This window comes from Rhineura floridana, chromosome 8 (assembly GCF_030035675.1).
Source record: "Rhineura floridana isolate rRhiFlo1 chromosome 8, rRhiFlo1.hap2, whole genome shotgun sequence".
NCBI classification, from domain to species: Eukaryota; Metazoa; Chordata; class Lepidosauria; order Squamata; family Rhineuridae; genus Rhineura; species Rhineura floridana.
In genome coordinates, this window is record NC_084487.1 from 18510656 (window position 1) to 18528481 (window position 17826).

Genomic DNA, 17826 nt, shown 5'->3' on the forward strand with positions numbered 1-17826 from the left:
AATAGCAGGATAATTCACTTATTGATGTTATTTATGGGAAAGTTAGTTCACACAGCTGTGACTCTGCTCTACAAATCTTCCACAGAAACACTGGCAGGCAGAAGCCAGCCAAGGGACCCAACTCCGACACACACGGAGCCTGCGTATAAGGAGCCAAGGGAGCCATTTTGGCCCCTCTTCCCAACAAAAACACTAGCCACATGTAAAACCAATTATTGGTGTTGCCTTTCTGAGTCTCTGAATCTGAACAGATGCAGCCTCCAGATCCCCTGATGTTGTGTCTGCCTTCATGAGAACTCTAAAACATGACAGGACTTTGTCATGATGAAAAGGAAAACAAATTGGGGGGGGAAGGTTTGTTTTCTGTATTGGTTGTCATCAGGGAAAGCATTCTTCTGCTTTGTTGAATTACAACTCTCCTCATCTGGTTTGGTTCCAAACGTCTTTTCCCTTTTATTCGCTACTGACTTAAAAGCAGCAGTTGTTTAGTGGGCCAGACGACTGCAAAATTACCGGTACTTCTCGAAAAAGAGAAAAGCAAAGGGGAGAGGAACAGAGATCTCTTGAAACCTGGAGCCCTTTATTCCAAGCAAGAGTTTCCCTAGGCTAGCGGATTCTTCTGGGCTGTATTTAGTGTTTTTAAATGCTGTTTGTAATCGTTGCTATTCATACCTTTTTTTTTTGTACACCGCTTTGAGAAGAATGCTTTGTTTAAATGAAGTTTATACACAGATCAACGGGGTTGTGAGGATAAGATGGGAGGGGTGGAGAACCACGTACACCACCTTGGGGAAGAGGCGTAGCTCAGAGGCAGAACATCTGCTTTGCATGCAGAAGGTCCCAGGTTCAATCCTTGGCATCTCTAGGTAGGGCTGGGAATATCTCTTGTCTGAAAACCTCCAGAGGGCCACTGCAAGTCAATGTAGACAACAGTGAGCTAGACGGACCAATAGTCTGACTCAATATAAGGCAACCTCCTATGTAGCATCTAAATGTAATAATTCATTAAATAAGCATCATTTTTTATTTGATTTATTATTTGATTTATACCCCGCCTTTCCTTCCAGCAGGAGCCCAGCGCAGCAAACAGAAACACTAAAAACAATTTAAAACATCATAAAAAGACCTTAAAATACATTAAAACAAAACATTAAAAAAAACTTTAAAAACATCTTTTTAAAAAGGGTTAAAGATATTAGAAGACATATTAAAAGCAATTCTAACACAGACGCAGACTGGGATAGGTCTCAACTTAAAAGGCTTGTTGAAAGAGGAAGGTCTTCAATAGGCGCCGAAAAGATAACAGAGATGGCGCCTGTCTAATATTTAAGGGGAGGGAATTCCACAGGGTAGGTGCTGCCACACTAAAGGTCCGTTTCCTATATTGTACAGAACGAACCTCCTGATAAGATGGTATCTGCAGGAGCCCCTCACCTGCAGAGCGCAGTGATCGACTGGGTATATAAGGGGTAACACGGTCTTTCAGGTATCCTGGTCCTGAGCTGTATAGGGCTTTGTACACCAAAACTAGAACCTTGAACTTGGCCCGGTAGCAAATGGGCAGCCAATGCAGTTCTTTCAGCAGTGGGGTGACATGTTGGCGATACCCTGCCCCAGTAAGCAGTCTCACCACTGCATTTTGCACTAGCTGCAGCTTCTGGACCAACCTCAAGTGCAGCCCCACATAGAGCACATTACAGTAATCCAGCCTAGAGGTTACCAGTGCGTGGCCAACAGTGGTCGTGACTATTGAGTCCTGCTTCTGTTGGGTGGAATGCTCTCTGTCTGGTGGGAGGTTTCCAAATCAAAACTGCATTTCATTCCTTACACAATGGTAACTTTCATCAATAAATACTGAGTCTGACACATCTGTTCACAAATTGCTTTCCCATCTAAAGAATCACACAAAGTAGCTTACCCCTAAAAAGGAGGGGAAAACCCGATTTAACAATATACTTAAACACAGCTAAAAATACTCCATTAAAAATATATAAATTCCAATTAAAATAGAAACAGAACAACTGCAGCTCTGTTACTCATTAGGGAAACTAATGCAGCTTTATGTGAGCATCAAGTGATGAACTGAGGTCCACATAGCTCCCATACTGATTTACACACGGCACAGCCAGCAACGTGCCCTCCAGAGGCTGTTAAACCCATCATCTCTGACCAGTGACCATGCTTGCTAAGACTGATGAGACTTGTAATCCAACAATATCTGGAGGGCATCATATTGCCTACCCCTGGTCTACACCAACCTTCCCCAACCCAGTGCCCTCCAGATTTTTTCCTTTGGGGGGAGGATCACAACTTCCATCAGCCCCAGCTGGCATGTCAGGGATGATGCAAGTTGAAATCCAACACATGGGGCCAAAAAGTAACCTGTTGGTGTAAAAAGTTCCCGTCTTCCTTCAAGTTGCTTGAGGTGCAGGCCAATCTGTTTACTGAGAAGTTTCAACTTGCCAGCCTCTCCCTCAGTCACTGAAACCTTGGGTAGATCGAAACCACACGTTTGGGCCGATTGCCATACAGAATGTTCTGCACATTTATGTCACTCACAGTGCAACCCTATTCTCAGAAGAATCAAAACATTTTAAACAAAAACTGGAGACCCACAGGAGAGTAAACTGAAAGCACCTGAAAAGCGTTGAAGTTATGACCAATTACAGTTGTGGATTGGATTGCATCCAATTGCCTTATAGGCCCCTTCCAACTCTATGATTCTATGGGATTTTACAGCAGTTCCCCAGCTCCTATGAAATGCCGGAAAAAATGCCCCGGTGGCCACAGAAGAAGCCGCTTGCCATAAACGTGATTATCCAGATCACAGAAAGCTGCATGGACAAGAAAGGTGCAGTGTGAACCAGCCCTAATATCCATGCAGTGTATTCAAAGCACTGCCAACATTTAAAGACTGAATGAACTTCACTAACACAAGAGATGTGTTAATTCCTATTCCTGGAATTGTAATTCGTTTGGTTTTAATACTGAATTTGAAACTGTTGTACTGTAACCTGCCATTGGACCTGCTGCTGAAGGGCAGGTAATCAATTTCATCATCATCATCATCTAGAGGCCATCAGGTTGGAGAAGTTTGGTCTAGGCTATCCTGGTCTACACTGATTGTCAGAGGCATTCCAGGGTTTCAGACAACCGCTCCCCCAATTAAGAGGGGGCATAATCCAAGATCATACAAGCTCCCCATTCCCCCCCCCCAATGCAGAGCTGTCTTGTTGACATTCAGCAAGGTTATTTCAAGATTGCAAGGCTTTTCCTGTGATTGCTATCACAATCAAAGAAACTCAAAACACTACCCTACACATGAGAACATGAGATTTGTAATTCAGCAAAGCAGAAGAGTACTTTCCCTGATGGCAACTGATACAGAAAACAACGTTGCCTTTTTCATTCTTTTTCCTTTTCCTTTTTTACAATGACCAAGTCCTGGCATGTTTTAGAGTTCTCATGCAACACCACACTATGCATCCAGACTAGAGGTGGGGGAGAAATTAAATTCAGTGTGCCCTTTCCGAAACAGTACGAGAACAGAAATACAGCCGTCCTTGGAAATTCACACTCATCTGAATTTTGTGACGCAGTTGTCCAATCAACATTCACAAAAATGAATATATTACAGGAAAGTGTGCATGAAAACAAATACGTTCATGAAAATAGCATACAAAATGCATTATATCTGGAACAATTGCTTGCAAAGATGTGTACATTAGTCAAAACTGGATACAAAAATGTGTTGGAGAAATTTGCACCAAAAATCAGAATAGTTTTTTATGAGGTTATTCTTTAAGAGGGGGAGAATCACAAATTTCAGCAGAAATCTGGAGCACTGAATATAAAACAGGACAAATGGGAAACTGAAAGAACCAAAATTGAAGGATCCTTCCATCCCTCATCCAGACATATTTCAGTTTATTTATTCTAATTTTTTTTTATTAATCCTATGGCTTCCCTATACAGTAGGGCTCCGCTTTATGGCGCTTCATTTTACAGCAATTCGCTAATACAGCAGTCTCAATTAGACGCAATTAGATTAAAGCCCCACTCATACAGCACTTGTTCCGCTTTTACAGTGGTTTTGGGGCATCACGCACTATTCTATTCAATGGGTTCCGCTTTACAGTGGTTTTGCTTTATAGTGGGGGTCCGGAACGTAACCCGCTGTATGAGTGGGGCCCTACTGTATAGCTAATTTTTACAAATGGCTACTGTGGCTGTACAATGCAAGAGAAGAATATTTGGCACTGATGGATGCGGTGCCACTTGGGCAGCCATATGCAGTCCTTCCTATAACGAAAGACCGTGGTCCTCTGGGACACCATTTGAAAGCTATGTGCTCTAGGAACAGGCCGGGCCCTCCACACTGTCGCTTATGCCTGAAAGCAGAGGTGCATCAAACAAGAACAGAACAACCACAGTTGCACTCACATCAAGAAATAAAAGCAGCAGAACATGACAAGCCTGCTATATTACTGAGAGACTTTATGAGGAACACTGAAAAGTTCTCAAGGAACTCACTGAGCCCTCTGTAATAATTAACCAAGTGGTATCTTTATTGCTCAGAAAGAAACAAGGCTTCAAATCTGAGTTTATTTTAAAAATATTAACAGCCCCAACCTTAAGCCAAACACAGTTTTCCAACCCTGCTCGTTATGTTTTATTCTTGGTTTCCATGACGTCGTAAATGCCACTCTTCCCAGCTCCCTTCTCCATCTACCTTCAACAATTGTTTGTCCCAGTTTAGCAGCAACATGCCAGTCTAGTGTTTTCTAGAACAAATGTTTCTGGGAGAAAGGAAGGTCCCACCCTCTTTTTGAACCAAGAAGAATGCATCATAGAGATAGAACTGGAACTCTGCATCTGTTAGGTCCCAGCCAGGGGAGTTCTCATCAGAGAGGTCCTCATCGGAGGAAGACCAGGAGGCTCCATTCTTGGATCCAGCCTTGGCTCAGGTTCCATCTGAGGGTGAGGAGCCAGGGTCCTATGATGAGGCCCAGGATGGGCTGTCTGCACATAAGGCAAATTTGGCTTCTGACACTGAGGTTGAGCGGGTCCTGGGCCCAAAGGAGAGGCATTGCCTCAAACACCAGCTGGAAACCCAGCCCATCCAGAGGAGTGTCCAACAACATGCCTAGACTCCTCGGGAGTAGAGGTCTGGCTGCAGGTGGTCCATGGGAGTCAACTGAATTTGGGGTATGGTTCCAGCAGCTCCAGCATAACCCCCCCCCATTGCTTGGCTGGAAGAACTGCTGGAACAGCGTCTATACAGCCGCTCTGTGACTGACCTGTCTGCTGGTTGCCTGTTGACTCCAGACCTGACCTTGGATTATTCTGGACCTGCCTCTTGCCTTGACCTGCATTGCCCATGGATTGCTTGGCTCTAGACCGTAGACTGCTCTGACTTTGCTTTGGCCCAACCCCTTTGTTGTTTTGGACTCTTTTGGGACACTGACTTTGGGTTGGCCATGGATACTGCCCTGGTGTTGCCTACAACTGTATTAGTGCTGGGAAGTCTCCTGCCTCCTGAGGAACCTGATGAGAACAAGACATCTTCACCAATGGCACATGAGATCCACAGAAACTGCCAATGGGTGCTAGGGACAAACAGTAAAGGGATGAGCGTCATCATCATGATGCTCTCTGGCTGGCCTCTGCCAAAGACACAGTGCTAGACAAGAAAGTTATGTGGCCTGATTCTACAGTGGAACCCGTATGCTATTCTCCTCTGTAAACTTCTGTACTGTTCCTGAAATCACCATAAACACATAAGAAGAGCCCTGCTGGATCAAGCCAATGCCCCATCTAGTCCAGCATCCAGTGGCCAACCAGATGCCCATGCAAAGTCCACAAACAGAACCTGAGAGCCAGAGCACTCTCCCCTCCTACAATTTCCAAAAACTGGTATTCGGAAGCATACTGCCTCTGACTGTGGAGGCAGCACGTAGCCATCATGGCTAGTAGCCACTGATAGCCTTATCCTCGATGGATTTGTCTAATCCTCTTTTAAAGCCATCCAAGTTGGTGGCCATCACTGCCTCTTGCGGGAGCTATTTCCATAGTGTAACTATGCATAGCATGAAGAAGTACTTTCTTTGTCTGTCCTGAATCTTCCAACATTCAGCTTCACCACAATCAGATCGGAAAACTAGAGAATGAGGAACATCAATGGCAACGTTAGAAGTAAACCCACAAAAAGTTACTCATTCACCTGCTCAAACATAACTACTTTAACAATCTTTGGTCTTACACACTGATTGTCAAACTGTGTTCCAAAGACCCATGGGATTCCTCAGAGGCTTGGCAGGGGGTCCTCAATTAGAATTGATCATTCGGGAATAACAGGGAAGCAACCCGACAGACCACCTTGTCTGCCATTACCAAGCTTCTCATGCAATGATCATCTGTAGAGGAACAGTAGGTGCATTTTAGAGCACACTCTTAACTTGTAACAGGCAGCAGGTAGGCCAAAGAGATGCAGCCAGCACCATGTACATATTCTGCAAGCTGTAGAAGGTTCCCCAAAGACTGTGTAATGTGATGGACCCAACAGCAGATGTGATTGGGTAAGTCACCAGAAAAAAAATATCAGTGCTCAATGTCCCCAGAAATTAGGAAGCTTAACAATCATTCATTTAAAGGTGGTGGTGGGGAGTTTTGTGAACAAGTCTGTCTGGTCACCTGCAAGTCAATCTTACTCATCATAGGTGATTGAAGTAATTGTTACTGACAAGCCTGGTCAATGGTTAACTTCTAAAAGGTGTTGGGACTTAAGACTGACAAGAAGTCCATCTGACATGAAGGCCTTTCCCACAACCACTTCAGGCCTAAGACCACTACCTGGTATGTTTAACAGTTTTTCAATATGGACATCAGCTCACTTCATATAAAGAAAAATATTTCCACAAGTCTATGCATCAATCCAATATACACCCACAGCAAAGCTTTGCAACTAACATCAAAAAACTAAACAGAAAGCCAAGATCCTCAAAAGGTTTACAGCCTGAACATGATAGGCTTTGAATAAGAAAAATATACACTTCTATTTGAGGTTAAAAGGTAACATATAAAATTCAAAGTACATAAACCAATCAGAATCACTACCTTCCCAATTATCAGGAAAGGCACTTCTCATCAAGACAGCTGGAGGGAAAGGTAAGGAAGTTCGTAATGAGATCCACAAAGCCCGACTCCACATCCTACTCCATGATCCAAAACATGCCCTGCAGTAACCTTCCAAAAACAGCAGCTAAGGCCATGTACACACCATATATTTTAAGCACATTGAAAGTGCACTCCCTCCCCCAAGAATCCTCAAAACTGTAGTTTACCCCTTACAGAGCACAGTTCCCAGCATCCTTAATCAAACTACAATTCCCAGGATTCTTGAGGGGGAGGTGTGTATTGATGTGCTTTATAGTGTATACGCAGCCCGAGAGGGCTTTCAACATCCCCAGTGATTTAAGCACTGCAGCCCCATACATCCTGAAATGAGTCTGTGCTGGTCCCTCAACCATACATATGGTAGCAGGGGTCAACATGAGTTCCACATCTATGTGCACCATAATCATACCCATCCCCCCCCCAAAAAAAACCTGGGAAACAACTCCAAATTCTCTGATGAGTGCTTAATGAACAGCTAGGAAAATCTCCATGCTGACATGACTGCTTAGTGTCAACCTACAACGGATGGATACAGGATGCAAGGAAGACAGTTGAGTCAGGAGGTTCTAAATGTAGAAATTCAACAGGAGAAGGTCCACTTATGAGGAAGCTTCCATTGTGAAATTGCTGTCTTGTTATCAGGCTCAGGAACCTGGCCAGGATAGAAAAGTGCCAATCTTAGAGATAAGCCATTATCTCTAATGGGAAGGGCTATAAATCAGTGGTAAAGCATATATTTTGCATGCAAAGGGTCCCATTTCCAATTACAGCGGTGCTGGGAAAGGTGGGCCTGGAAAGACCCGTCTAGAACTCTGGAGGGCTTCTGTCAATCACGGAAGACACAACTGACCTGGGTGGATCAATGGTCTGACTCGTGCTGTGTACACACCATACATTTAAAGTGCATGACTTCCCCCCAAAAATCTTGGGAACTGTGGCTTGTTAAGGGTGTTGGGAATTGTAGCTCTGTGAGATTCTTTGGGGGGAAGTCATGTGTTTTAAGTGTATGGTGCACATGCACCCAATGTATAAAGGCCACTTCCTAAGTTATGCATATTCACATCCAGAACTTTAGCAAGTTCCTCCTCTCCTCATCTCAAAAAGGATACTATAGAGTTGGAAAAGGTTCAGAAGAGGGCAACCAGAATGATCAAGGGGATGGAGCGACTCCCTTACGAGGAAAGGTTGCAGCATTTGAGGCTTTTTAGTTTAGAGAAAAAGCGGGTCAGAGGAGACATAATAGAAGTGTATAAAATTATGCATGGCATTGAGAAAGTGGATAGAAAAAAGTTTTTCTCCCTCTCATATAATACTAGAACTCGTAGACATTCAAAGAAGCTGAATGTTGGAAGATTCAGGACAGACAAAAGGAAGTACTTCTTTACTCAGCGCGTAGTTAAACTATGGAATTTGCTCCCACAAGACGCAGTAATGGCCACCAGCTTGGATGGCTTTAAAAGAAGATTAGACAAATTCATGGAGGACAGGGCTATCAATGGCTACTAGCCATGATGGCTGTGCTGTGCCACCCTAGCCAGAGGCAGCATGCTTCTGAAAACCAGTTGCCGGAAGCCTCAGGAGGGGAGAGTGTTCTTGCACTCGGGTCCTGCTTGCGGGCTTCCCCGAGGCACCTGGTTGGCCACTGTAAGAACAGGATGCTGGACTAGGTGGGCCACTGGCCTGATCCAGCAGGCTCTTCTTACGTTCTTGTCACTCACTTACCTTTCCATGGGCAAATATAGCCTGAAGGCACATGAGGCCACTACCTTACTGAAGCTAAGCAAGTCTGGGTTTGGTCAGTGCCTGGATGGGAGACCAACTGGGAACCACATGTAGGCCACCTTGGGTTCTATGATGAAAGAAAGGCAGGACAGAAATGTAATAAATAAATCAAATAATAATAAACTGAGTCCTTCTTTCCCCCAACTTCCTCATAAAGACAATTCCAGCAGCACCCTACATACCAAAGTTGCCATATGTGCAAGTTTCTCCAGCCAGCATGATCACACTCTGAAAATCCGATCCAGCTTGGATCTCCCACGGGGAGAGATTTAGCTTGGTGAATTTGCACCTCTGAATGGTTACTGTACTCACCTGCAGGATACAACCCTTCACAAAGTAAAGCAGCTCTCCAAACCACTCCTTGATTGGCAAGACCTGGATGACCTCATGGAAGCGCAGCCTGCTCAGCATATCACCAGAAGTCACATGCTTGATGCTGTCTTTCCCTTCAGGAAAAACCCTACTTGCCTTTGTCCCTTGCATGTCTTTTTTCCTCAAACCTCCTCAGCCCTTGTATCCTGCCTTTGCTAGCAGACCTTGTTTCAGAATTATTTCTAACAACTCTCTTCCATTGTCCAGAAATAATGAATCCCCTCAGTCCACAGCAAGGTTGACCTTTCCTTGGAGCAATACCTTCAGTCTCCTCTGCTTCTCCCGTGAATCTGAAAATGGGTTCTTCTTGGTGAGATCCCCAAATTCCTGTCTACGTGCTTCAGCTGTGAAAACTCCTAGAGACACCTGAGATGAAAATCTTAAAGGCCCCGATCTTTAAAGCACCTAAAAGCAGACCCTGCCACAGACTCAGAACTATCCATCCAACTGAGTCAGTAAAAGTGAGCTCAGGACAACTGCAACAACACAAGAAGTGGGAGGGTGTTTTTAGAGATAGGACTTTTATCAGCAAAATGGTTGACCCTGGACAGATGATTCACAGGCTTGTTCAGTAAATCACAATAGCTGAGGATTGCTTCTCACAGTGGGTTATAAAGGTGCTTCAGTAGCCCGTCCTCCCTCCAGAGTAACATTCAATCAGGAGGCCCGTTTGGTCAACCTACCTTCCAACGTCAAAAAAAGAAAAAAAAAGAAAAAAAAAGTGGGGACAGGAACAGCCACCCCACAATCTCTCCTCCAGTTGACATAACTTCAATAGGAAGGCCATAAAATTGGTCCACAATTAGATAAGATAAGACTACCATGCAGACAACGAGGCTTTAAAACATATTGTTCTTCCCTCTTAAGCCAGGGCACTAAATAAATGAAGTGTCTGTTGATATCCTGCTATCAGGCGCTGATTTTCACCACCCTATAAACATTCCTTTGAGTGTTGTGTAAGCATCCAAGCTTCTTGGGCAAAGACTCTCCTTCATTTGCACTTGAAAGGGAAGCAGCCTCTTGAATTTAATCCCATCTCTGTGGGTTGGTTTCAGGGTTGTTGTGTGTGTGTGTTTAATGATTCAAAGGATACGGTGTACACTTCTTTGTGCGGTGGTCCAGAAAGATCCTTTGGCTTGTGAACCAAACAGGCAAGAATGCCAGTGGGTGCAGATCAAGGCCAAGTAGGGCTGCCAGGTTCAATCCCTGAGACTGATCCTGTATCTTTAGGAAAAGAGAAAGTCAGCCAAGTGCAGGTGTTCTTGCAACTGTAATGGCAACTGTAATGGTTGCCAGGCCCAGCCTCCAAGAGGTCTTCTGTATCTTTAAAAGTTGTGCAGGGGAAGGGAGAAGTCCACCTTGTGGTTTTTCCCATTACAGTGTTGCAAGAACACCTGCACTTGGCTGACTTTCCCTTCTCCTAAACATACAGGATCAGTCTCAGGCCCTGAACCTGGCAACCCTAAGGCCAAGTATCCTATGTGTCACCACAATCATGGCCTGTCATTACATCAGGCATGGGGAACCTCAGGCCCAGGAGCCAAATGCAGCCCTCCAGGCCCTCTGTCTGGTCCTCAGACCTCTCTCCAGGCCACACACACCCCTTCTTCTCAAGCCACACCATTCACCAGTCCTGCTCCATGTCCTCCTTGAGTGTTTTTTTCCTGGCTGCAAGTGTCCTTGAACTGCAATATTGCCCCTTCCTTGCCTGGATGGGAAAAGGTGCATGTAGGAACCTATGGCTTTCATATGGCTGAAGTGTAGCCTACTGTACAAAGGTAAGAATTACATCTGTTGCTCTACCCACTTTTGCCATTGGCCCCCTCCACCACTGGCATGCGGCCCTTGTCAGGTTGTCCATCTGGCAACATGGCCCCCGGGATGAAAAACGTTCCCCACCCCTGCGTTGCACACAAGACTGCTTAAAAGCCAGATCTCCCTTCCTGTGCCATCATGGCACTATTTGCACAGTACCGAAGAAGCACACCACTGATCCAGCAACAATACGGGTTTTAACGTAATCTTCACCAGCCTGGTCCCCTCAGGATGGCTGATGGGCCAAAACATCTGAAAGGCACCAGGTTGGCAAAGTCTGCTTTAAACCAATACTTTATTTTAACATTTTCCCCACTGTTAGGTTGGCTCTCTTTTTCATCACCATCTTGCTTTACTGGTTTACCGTTTTTCAGCCCAAAGGCCAGCAAAGCAGCACAAAGCACATTAAAACAACAAAATATATAGAAACGTGCAATAAAAATGCCATTAATCAAATCAATCAAATATATAAAGCAGCAGCATCGCTGCATAGGGGAATCAGAAGAAAACCTTTCCAAACTGAAGGATTTTTAAAAGGGCCCTCGCCAACCCTACATCTCACACATTTATTTATTACTTATTTATTATTTTATTTATACCCCGCCCTTCCTTCCAGCAGGAGCCCAGGGCGGACATTTGGGGGGCCAGAAACCTCAAAAGATAATGTGAGAAACTTAAAAAAAAAAAAAAAAGGTTAACCCACCTAGAAGAACTAAGGGTCACTGCAGGGGAGAAAGAAATTTTCTCAAAGCAGGACGCAAGACATCCCATCGAGGAAACGAGACCAAAGGCTGATCTGGTCCAGCATCCAGTCCTCACAGTGACCAACCAGATGTCTATGTGAAGCCCAAAACCAGGACCAGAGCTTGGAAAAGTTACTTTTTTGAACTACAACTCCCATCAGCACAATCCAGTGGCCATGCTGCCTGAGGCTGATGGGAGTTATAGTTCTAAAAAGTAACTTTTCCAAGCTCTGACCAGGACCTGAGCGCAACTGCACTCTCCCCTCTTGAGAGTCATATGCCAGTTGCTGGGACTGTATATAGAATAGGAAGAGCTGCTGCAGAGTGGCAGAGCTCCTGCTGTGATTGCAGAAGGTCTCAGGTTCAGTCCCTGGGATCTCCAGGTGGGGCTCACCATAGGTAGCTTCCTATGTTCCTAGAGGCGTATGGCCTCTGACAGTGGAGGCAGAACACTGTCATCACAGAATATGTCTAATTCCTCTTTTAAAGCCATCCAGGTTGGTGGCCATCACTACAAGGCCCCTTCAAACCTGCAGCCAGTCCTGGCTACAGTATTATCTGGCAGCCCACTCAATTCCTTCTGGTAATCATAAGAGTGTCAGACTAGGGCCTAAGAATCCAGAGTTTGAATCCCCGCTCTTCTATGAAGCTCACTGGATGACTTAAGGCCAGTCCCCATTTCTCAGGCTAACCTACCTCACAGGATAGTTGCAAGGACAACACCCTGAGCTCTTTGGAGGAAAGGAGGATAGAAAGGTAATAAATAAATGAAATAACCAAATGTTGCCTTAGAATAGGCAAGACACATCAAAGAACGTTTATATGGAGACAACTGGTTTCTCAGCGTTTAAACTATTGGGAGTTTAAACTGGAAGGAACACTGTGATCCTGGCTGAATGATGAAACTTGTTAATGGCAGCAAGCGCCTTAATGCCATGCCCACCTTTTTTTTTGGAGGGGGGGACAAAACAGATAAGGCTGCTGCCTCATTCCCATCTTTTATTTTAAGCACATACCAAAACAACAACTAAAACTCCGGCCTTTTTTTTAAAAAAAACAAAGAACAGGATATTATGAGCCGGGATGGAAAAAACAAGAGACATCCACACCGAAAGATCAAAAAAATGCATTTTCCCAGCTCCACTTTTCACAGAACAGTTTCAAAAGTAAGAATAGATGAGGGATGAAACCTGACTCTCTGGGCTTTGGCCAGCAAGGCTACAATCTTATGCATGTTTACCTGGGAGTAAGTCCCACTGAAGTCAATGGGACTTTTCCGCATGATACTCTTGTGGGCAAGGAGGCTTATCTGAGGGCCTGCCCTCAGGCATTCGAATAGCTCTGATTCACATGGAATGCTAAACCATGATTTAGAGCAGCCATATCCAACGAGAAGTTGTTGAACTTCCACTCCCATCAGCCCCAGCCAGTCTGGGCAATAGTCAGAGATGATGGGAGCTGTAGTCCACAACAGTCCAAAACGTTTGGAAGGAAACAGGTTTGGGGAAGGTTGATTTAGAATCATCTGAGGAGACGTGAACTTTGAGACTGCATGTTCCCCCTCCACTCATGAAAGGAGGAAATGCAAAGCTTTCATCTGCGTTTTTGAACAAACCACAGTTTCCCATTATTTCCAAATACAGGAACCCAAGTTAGTTCAATCTAACTGTGCATTAGTAACCTGATTTATGAACTGACCACGGTATTTGAATGTAACAGGAAACTGTGGCCTATTCAAAACTGTGAATGGAAGCTTTAAATGCCTTATCATACACAAAGGGGAAGGGAAGGAGACACACAGGAGCATAAGTCTCATATCTGTTCATCCATGTAACGTTACCAAAAAACCATGGCTTAGTGTTATGTCTGAATCAGGTCACAGTGCTTTCCCAGCTTTTCACAGTACAGCCACAGTTTACACACCCAAAAAGGCTAGATTTCAAAGTGTGTAAGAGAAAGTTGTCCACCCTCAAGAGAGCCCATTTTCCTGACTCTTCTGGAAAAGTGGTTGCTTTGGTTGAGTTTGTTGACTGGCAGCAAGCAAGCTCAGAACAGTAGATGCTTCAGAGATACAATATGCAAGAGTTCTCAGACAGCAGCTAACCTTGGATGACCCAATTTGGAAACAGGGCAAAATTACTTGCTTCCGGCAAAATGTTACTGAAAGGACACCCCAGCTGAGCAATACATCATGCAGAGACACATCAGAAAACCTCCTCTTTTGTTCTTGGCACACAGTTTGGAAATTAACAAGCAAGAATATACCTGATGGGGATCTGGACTGCTGTAATAACCACCAAATATCAGCATGGTTTTATTTTAATTTTTATTGAAGGAGAAGTTATAAAACACAGCTCTGGACATGGGGATTAGGAAAAAGAGAGAGGCAGAACTACAAGAAACCCTAACAGGATAAAACAGCTTAGGTAAGACTTTACTGTACTAAAAGCAGAAGGCAATAAAAAAATGTCCCTTTTATTCAATTACCCTTCCTCAGAAAGGCATCCACTAACCGTAGTGTGTCGCCAGCACACCCACAAGATGAAAAGCCATTTATCCTAGACAGCTGAAAAGCAAGGAAACTGTACATTTAAAACCACTACACTTGCAATGATCATTCTTCACTTCTCGGTGCCCTGAGGGAGGCAAGACAGCCAAGTGTGTACCTGGTTTTAAGGATGCTGTCTTGGCCTCCTACTCTGAAATCTGATATCTTGATTTTGCTTGTGTTCCAGGTCTCCTTCGTCATTAAGTGAGGCAAGCCTGCACTTTGCAAAACAGCTCAGTTCCTTTGTAGGAGATGTGATGTTCAAAGTGCAGACTAATTAAGTTGCAAACAGATTACCTCCCCCCACCCTTCTTTTTAATTTTCAAACATTGGCAGGCACAACATGGCAAGGTGAGGTCATAGCCAGATGCTTTGTTTATAACAAACAAGGGGTTTCCTCCCCCCCCCCAGTAAAAATAGGTGCCTCTTTTAGGAGACAGGGAGACATGAGACTAGTACAGCCAGATGTCTAGAGCTGCTTAGACAGAACCTTTACCCAGTGCTATAAAAAGGTAAAGGTGTCCCCACACTTATAGTGCGAGTCGTTTCCGACTCTTAGGGTGATGTCTTGCGACGTTTACTCGGCAGACCGTATATATGGGGTGGGATTGGCAGTTCCTTCCCCAGCCTTTCTTTACCCCCCAGCATATGCCGGGTACTCATTTTACCGACCACGGATGGATGGAAGGCTGAGTGGACCTCGACCCCTTTTACCAGAGATTTGACTTCCTCCTTCCTTTGGAATCGAACTCCGGCCGTGAGCAGAGCTTCAGCTGCTTTACTGCCGCTTACCACAAGCAAAATAATAATAATAATAATAATAATATAAACAACAAAACAAGGGACCAAACCAAGATTTTCCATTTTCAGTCAATCAGCCACCATGAATCTATGTCCCTTTGCTTTGGAGTATGCAAATGGAAAATGGAAAATGCTTTTCTAAGGAATAAGACACTCCAGCTCAACAACTCAAAAGGCAGAGAGCCCAGCCAGCCACTTGGGCTCTATATGTTCAAGCAGATGAGTTGTGGAGGTGCCTTCCAGCTGCCATTGCATTAGATTGCTGTCCTACAGGTTAGGAAAAGGCCACAGCTCAGCAGTTGCACATCTGTTTTGCATGCAGAAGGCCCCAGGTTCAATTCCCTAGCTTCTCCAGGCAGGACTAGGAGAGGCTGAACTCTTTGGAGAGCCTCTGCCACTCAGTGTACATAATATGAAGCTAGATGAACCAATGCTATGACTCAGGAGAAGGCAACATCCAATGTTCCCATCATCAGGACCACAAGGAAGGCTCTGAGTCCAAGCCTTAGCAGAGGGACAGGTTGTGCAGGCACCTGGTGGGTGTAAGAACTGCAAGCCTTACTCCCCATTTCTGGTCAAAGGGCAGGCCAGGGCGGCATTGTTGAATGCAGTGAAAGCCAAGGGCAAGCAGACAGGGGACAGCCAAATTAACCAGGCAGGATTTGCAGGTTTTGAGGCAACGTCTTCTTTTTATCCTCCCCTATAAGAAAAGGTTAGATCATTTGGGGCTTTTGAGTTTAGAGAAAAGGAAAATAAGAAGTGATATGACAAAAGTATATGAAATTATGCATGGCATGGAGAAAGTGGACAGAGGACAGTTTTTCTCCCTCTCTCATAGTACTAGAACTTGTGGACATCCAATGAAGCTGAATGTTGGAAGATTCAGGATAGACAAAAGAAAGTACTTCTTCACACAGTGCATAGTTAAACTATAGAATTTGCCACCATAAGAACCAGTGATGGCCACCAGCTTGGATTAAACAAGTTGATGAAGGACAAGACGATCAATGGCTCCTAACCTTGCCAGCTGTTTTCAATGAACCAACAGACTGACCTGGGATAAAGCCATTTCTGATGTTTGTTTGTGTGTTTAAACAAATAGCTTGCATTCCTATGCTCACCTTTCAGTTTAAAAATTGCCAGAGAGCTTATAAGATGCATTAAAGCCCAACAAATTTAATGCATCATCTACAAAACAAATCACATTAACTTAAAAGTCACAGATAAAATCCCAGTAATCATCAATACATTTTCATTATTTAAAAAAATCTATCTAAGCCCCTGTAACAACAACAAAGGTTGGCGCCTGAAAGTCAGCAAAAAAGAAAAGAAAAGGGAGACAAACTTCCCCAGGCTATCCCTAAAAAATAGATAAATAAGAAATTGCTAAAAAGAAGCACATTTTGTGATAAGAACCATCTGTAAAATATATCACTTCCAAGAGTTGAGCAGCTTGATGTGCATGTACACATTTCAGCAGTGTCAGCTTTGTTCTATAGCGCTTGCAGGCAGGCGAGTGGGCAAGAAAGTTCTGATTGCTCCATGTGAGTATTTGCTCAAGTGATCAGTAAACATAACTTCTGTTTATGGGAACAACTGTACCGCAAGCCCAAGCACATTGCAAAAATACACAGCGGTCCACATACTCTCACCATATAAGTATATACAGTGTCGCTGCTAAGTACAGTATTGCTGTGAGTAAGTGACACAATACCACCTTCGTCCATTCATGAACAACCATAGAACCCATGACGCTGCATCACACAAACCGCCTTGCCTTGGTCCAGTGAGAATTATGGTAGAAGAGCAACTTCAGGCTGAAGGCACAACTGAGACCGGATATAGGGAATTTGTGGCTGCCTCCAAATACCATCAGCCCCAGCCAACATAACCAAAGGTCATGGATGATGGGAATTATAACAACATCTGGAGGGCTGCAGATTTCCCACCACTGACAACTCTAGCATAGGTGTCACACAGTCATGCATTAATGAATCCTGGCTATAGATACTATCCTTCAATAAAGCTAAGTTGTTGTTTTTATGTGCCTTCAAGTCGATTATGACTTATGGTGACCCTATGAATCAGTGACCTCCAAGAGCATCTGTCATGAACCACCCTGTTCAGATCTTGTAAGTTCAGGTCTGTGGCTTCCTTTATGGAATCAATCCATCTCTTGTTTGGCCTTCTTCTTTTTCTACTCCCTTCTGTTTTTCCCTACATTGTTGTCTTTGCTAGTGAATCATGTCTTCTCATGATGTGTCCAAAGTATGATAATCTCAGTTTCATCATTTTAGCTTCTAGTGATAGTTCTGGCTTAATTTGTTCTAACACCCAATTATTTGTCTTTTTTGCAGTCCATGGTATGCACAAAGCTGTCCTCCAACACCACATTTCAAATGAGTTGATTTTTGTCTTTGCTTTTTTCACTGTCCAACTTTCACATCCTTACATAGAGATCAGGAATACCATGGTCTGAATGATCCTGACTTTAGTGTTCAGTGATACATCTTTGCATCTGAGGACTTTTTCTAGTTCTCTCATAGCTGCCCTCCCCAGTCCTAGCCTTCTTCTGATTTCTTGACTATT

The 17826-nt window shown here is 44.2% G+C and overlaps 1 protein-coding gene across 2 annotated transcripts in view; it reads right to left on the minus strand.

Moving 5' to 3' along the window:
* PDE3A (phosphodiesterase 3A) overlaps positions 1-17826 on the minus strand; it is a 437665-nt gene that overhangs the window by 282867 nt on the left and 136972 nt on the right. The window contains exon 1 of one of the 2 annotated variants that reach the window (XM_061638444.1): positions 9271-9945. The exons of the other annotated variant lie outside the window; for it this stretch is intronic. Coding sequence (XP_061494428.1) covers positions 9271-9441 — 171 coding nt within the window. The 5' untranslated portion in view covers positions 9442-9945. Of the gene's footprint in view, positions 1-9270; positions 9946-17826 lie in introns of those variants that run through there. 2 annotated transcript variants of the gene reach the window in all.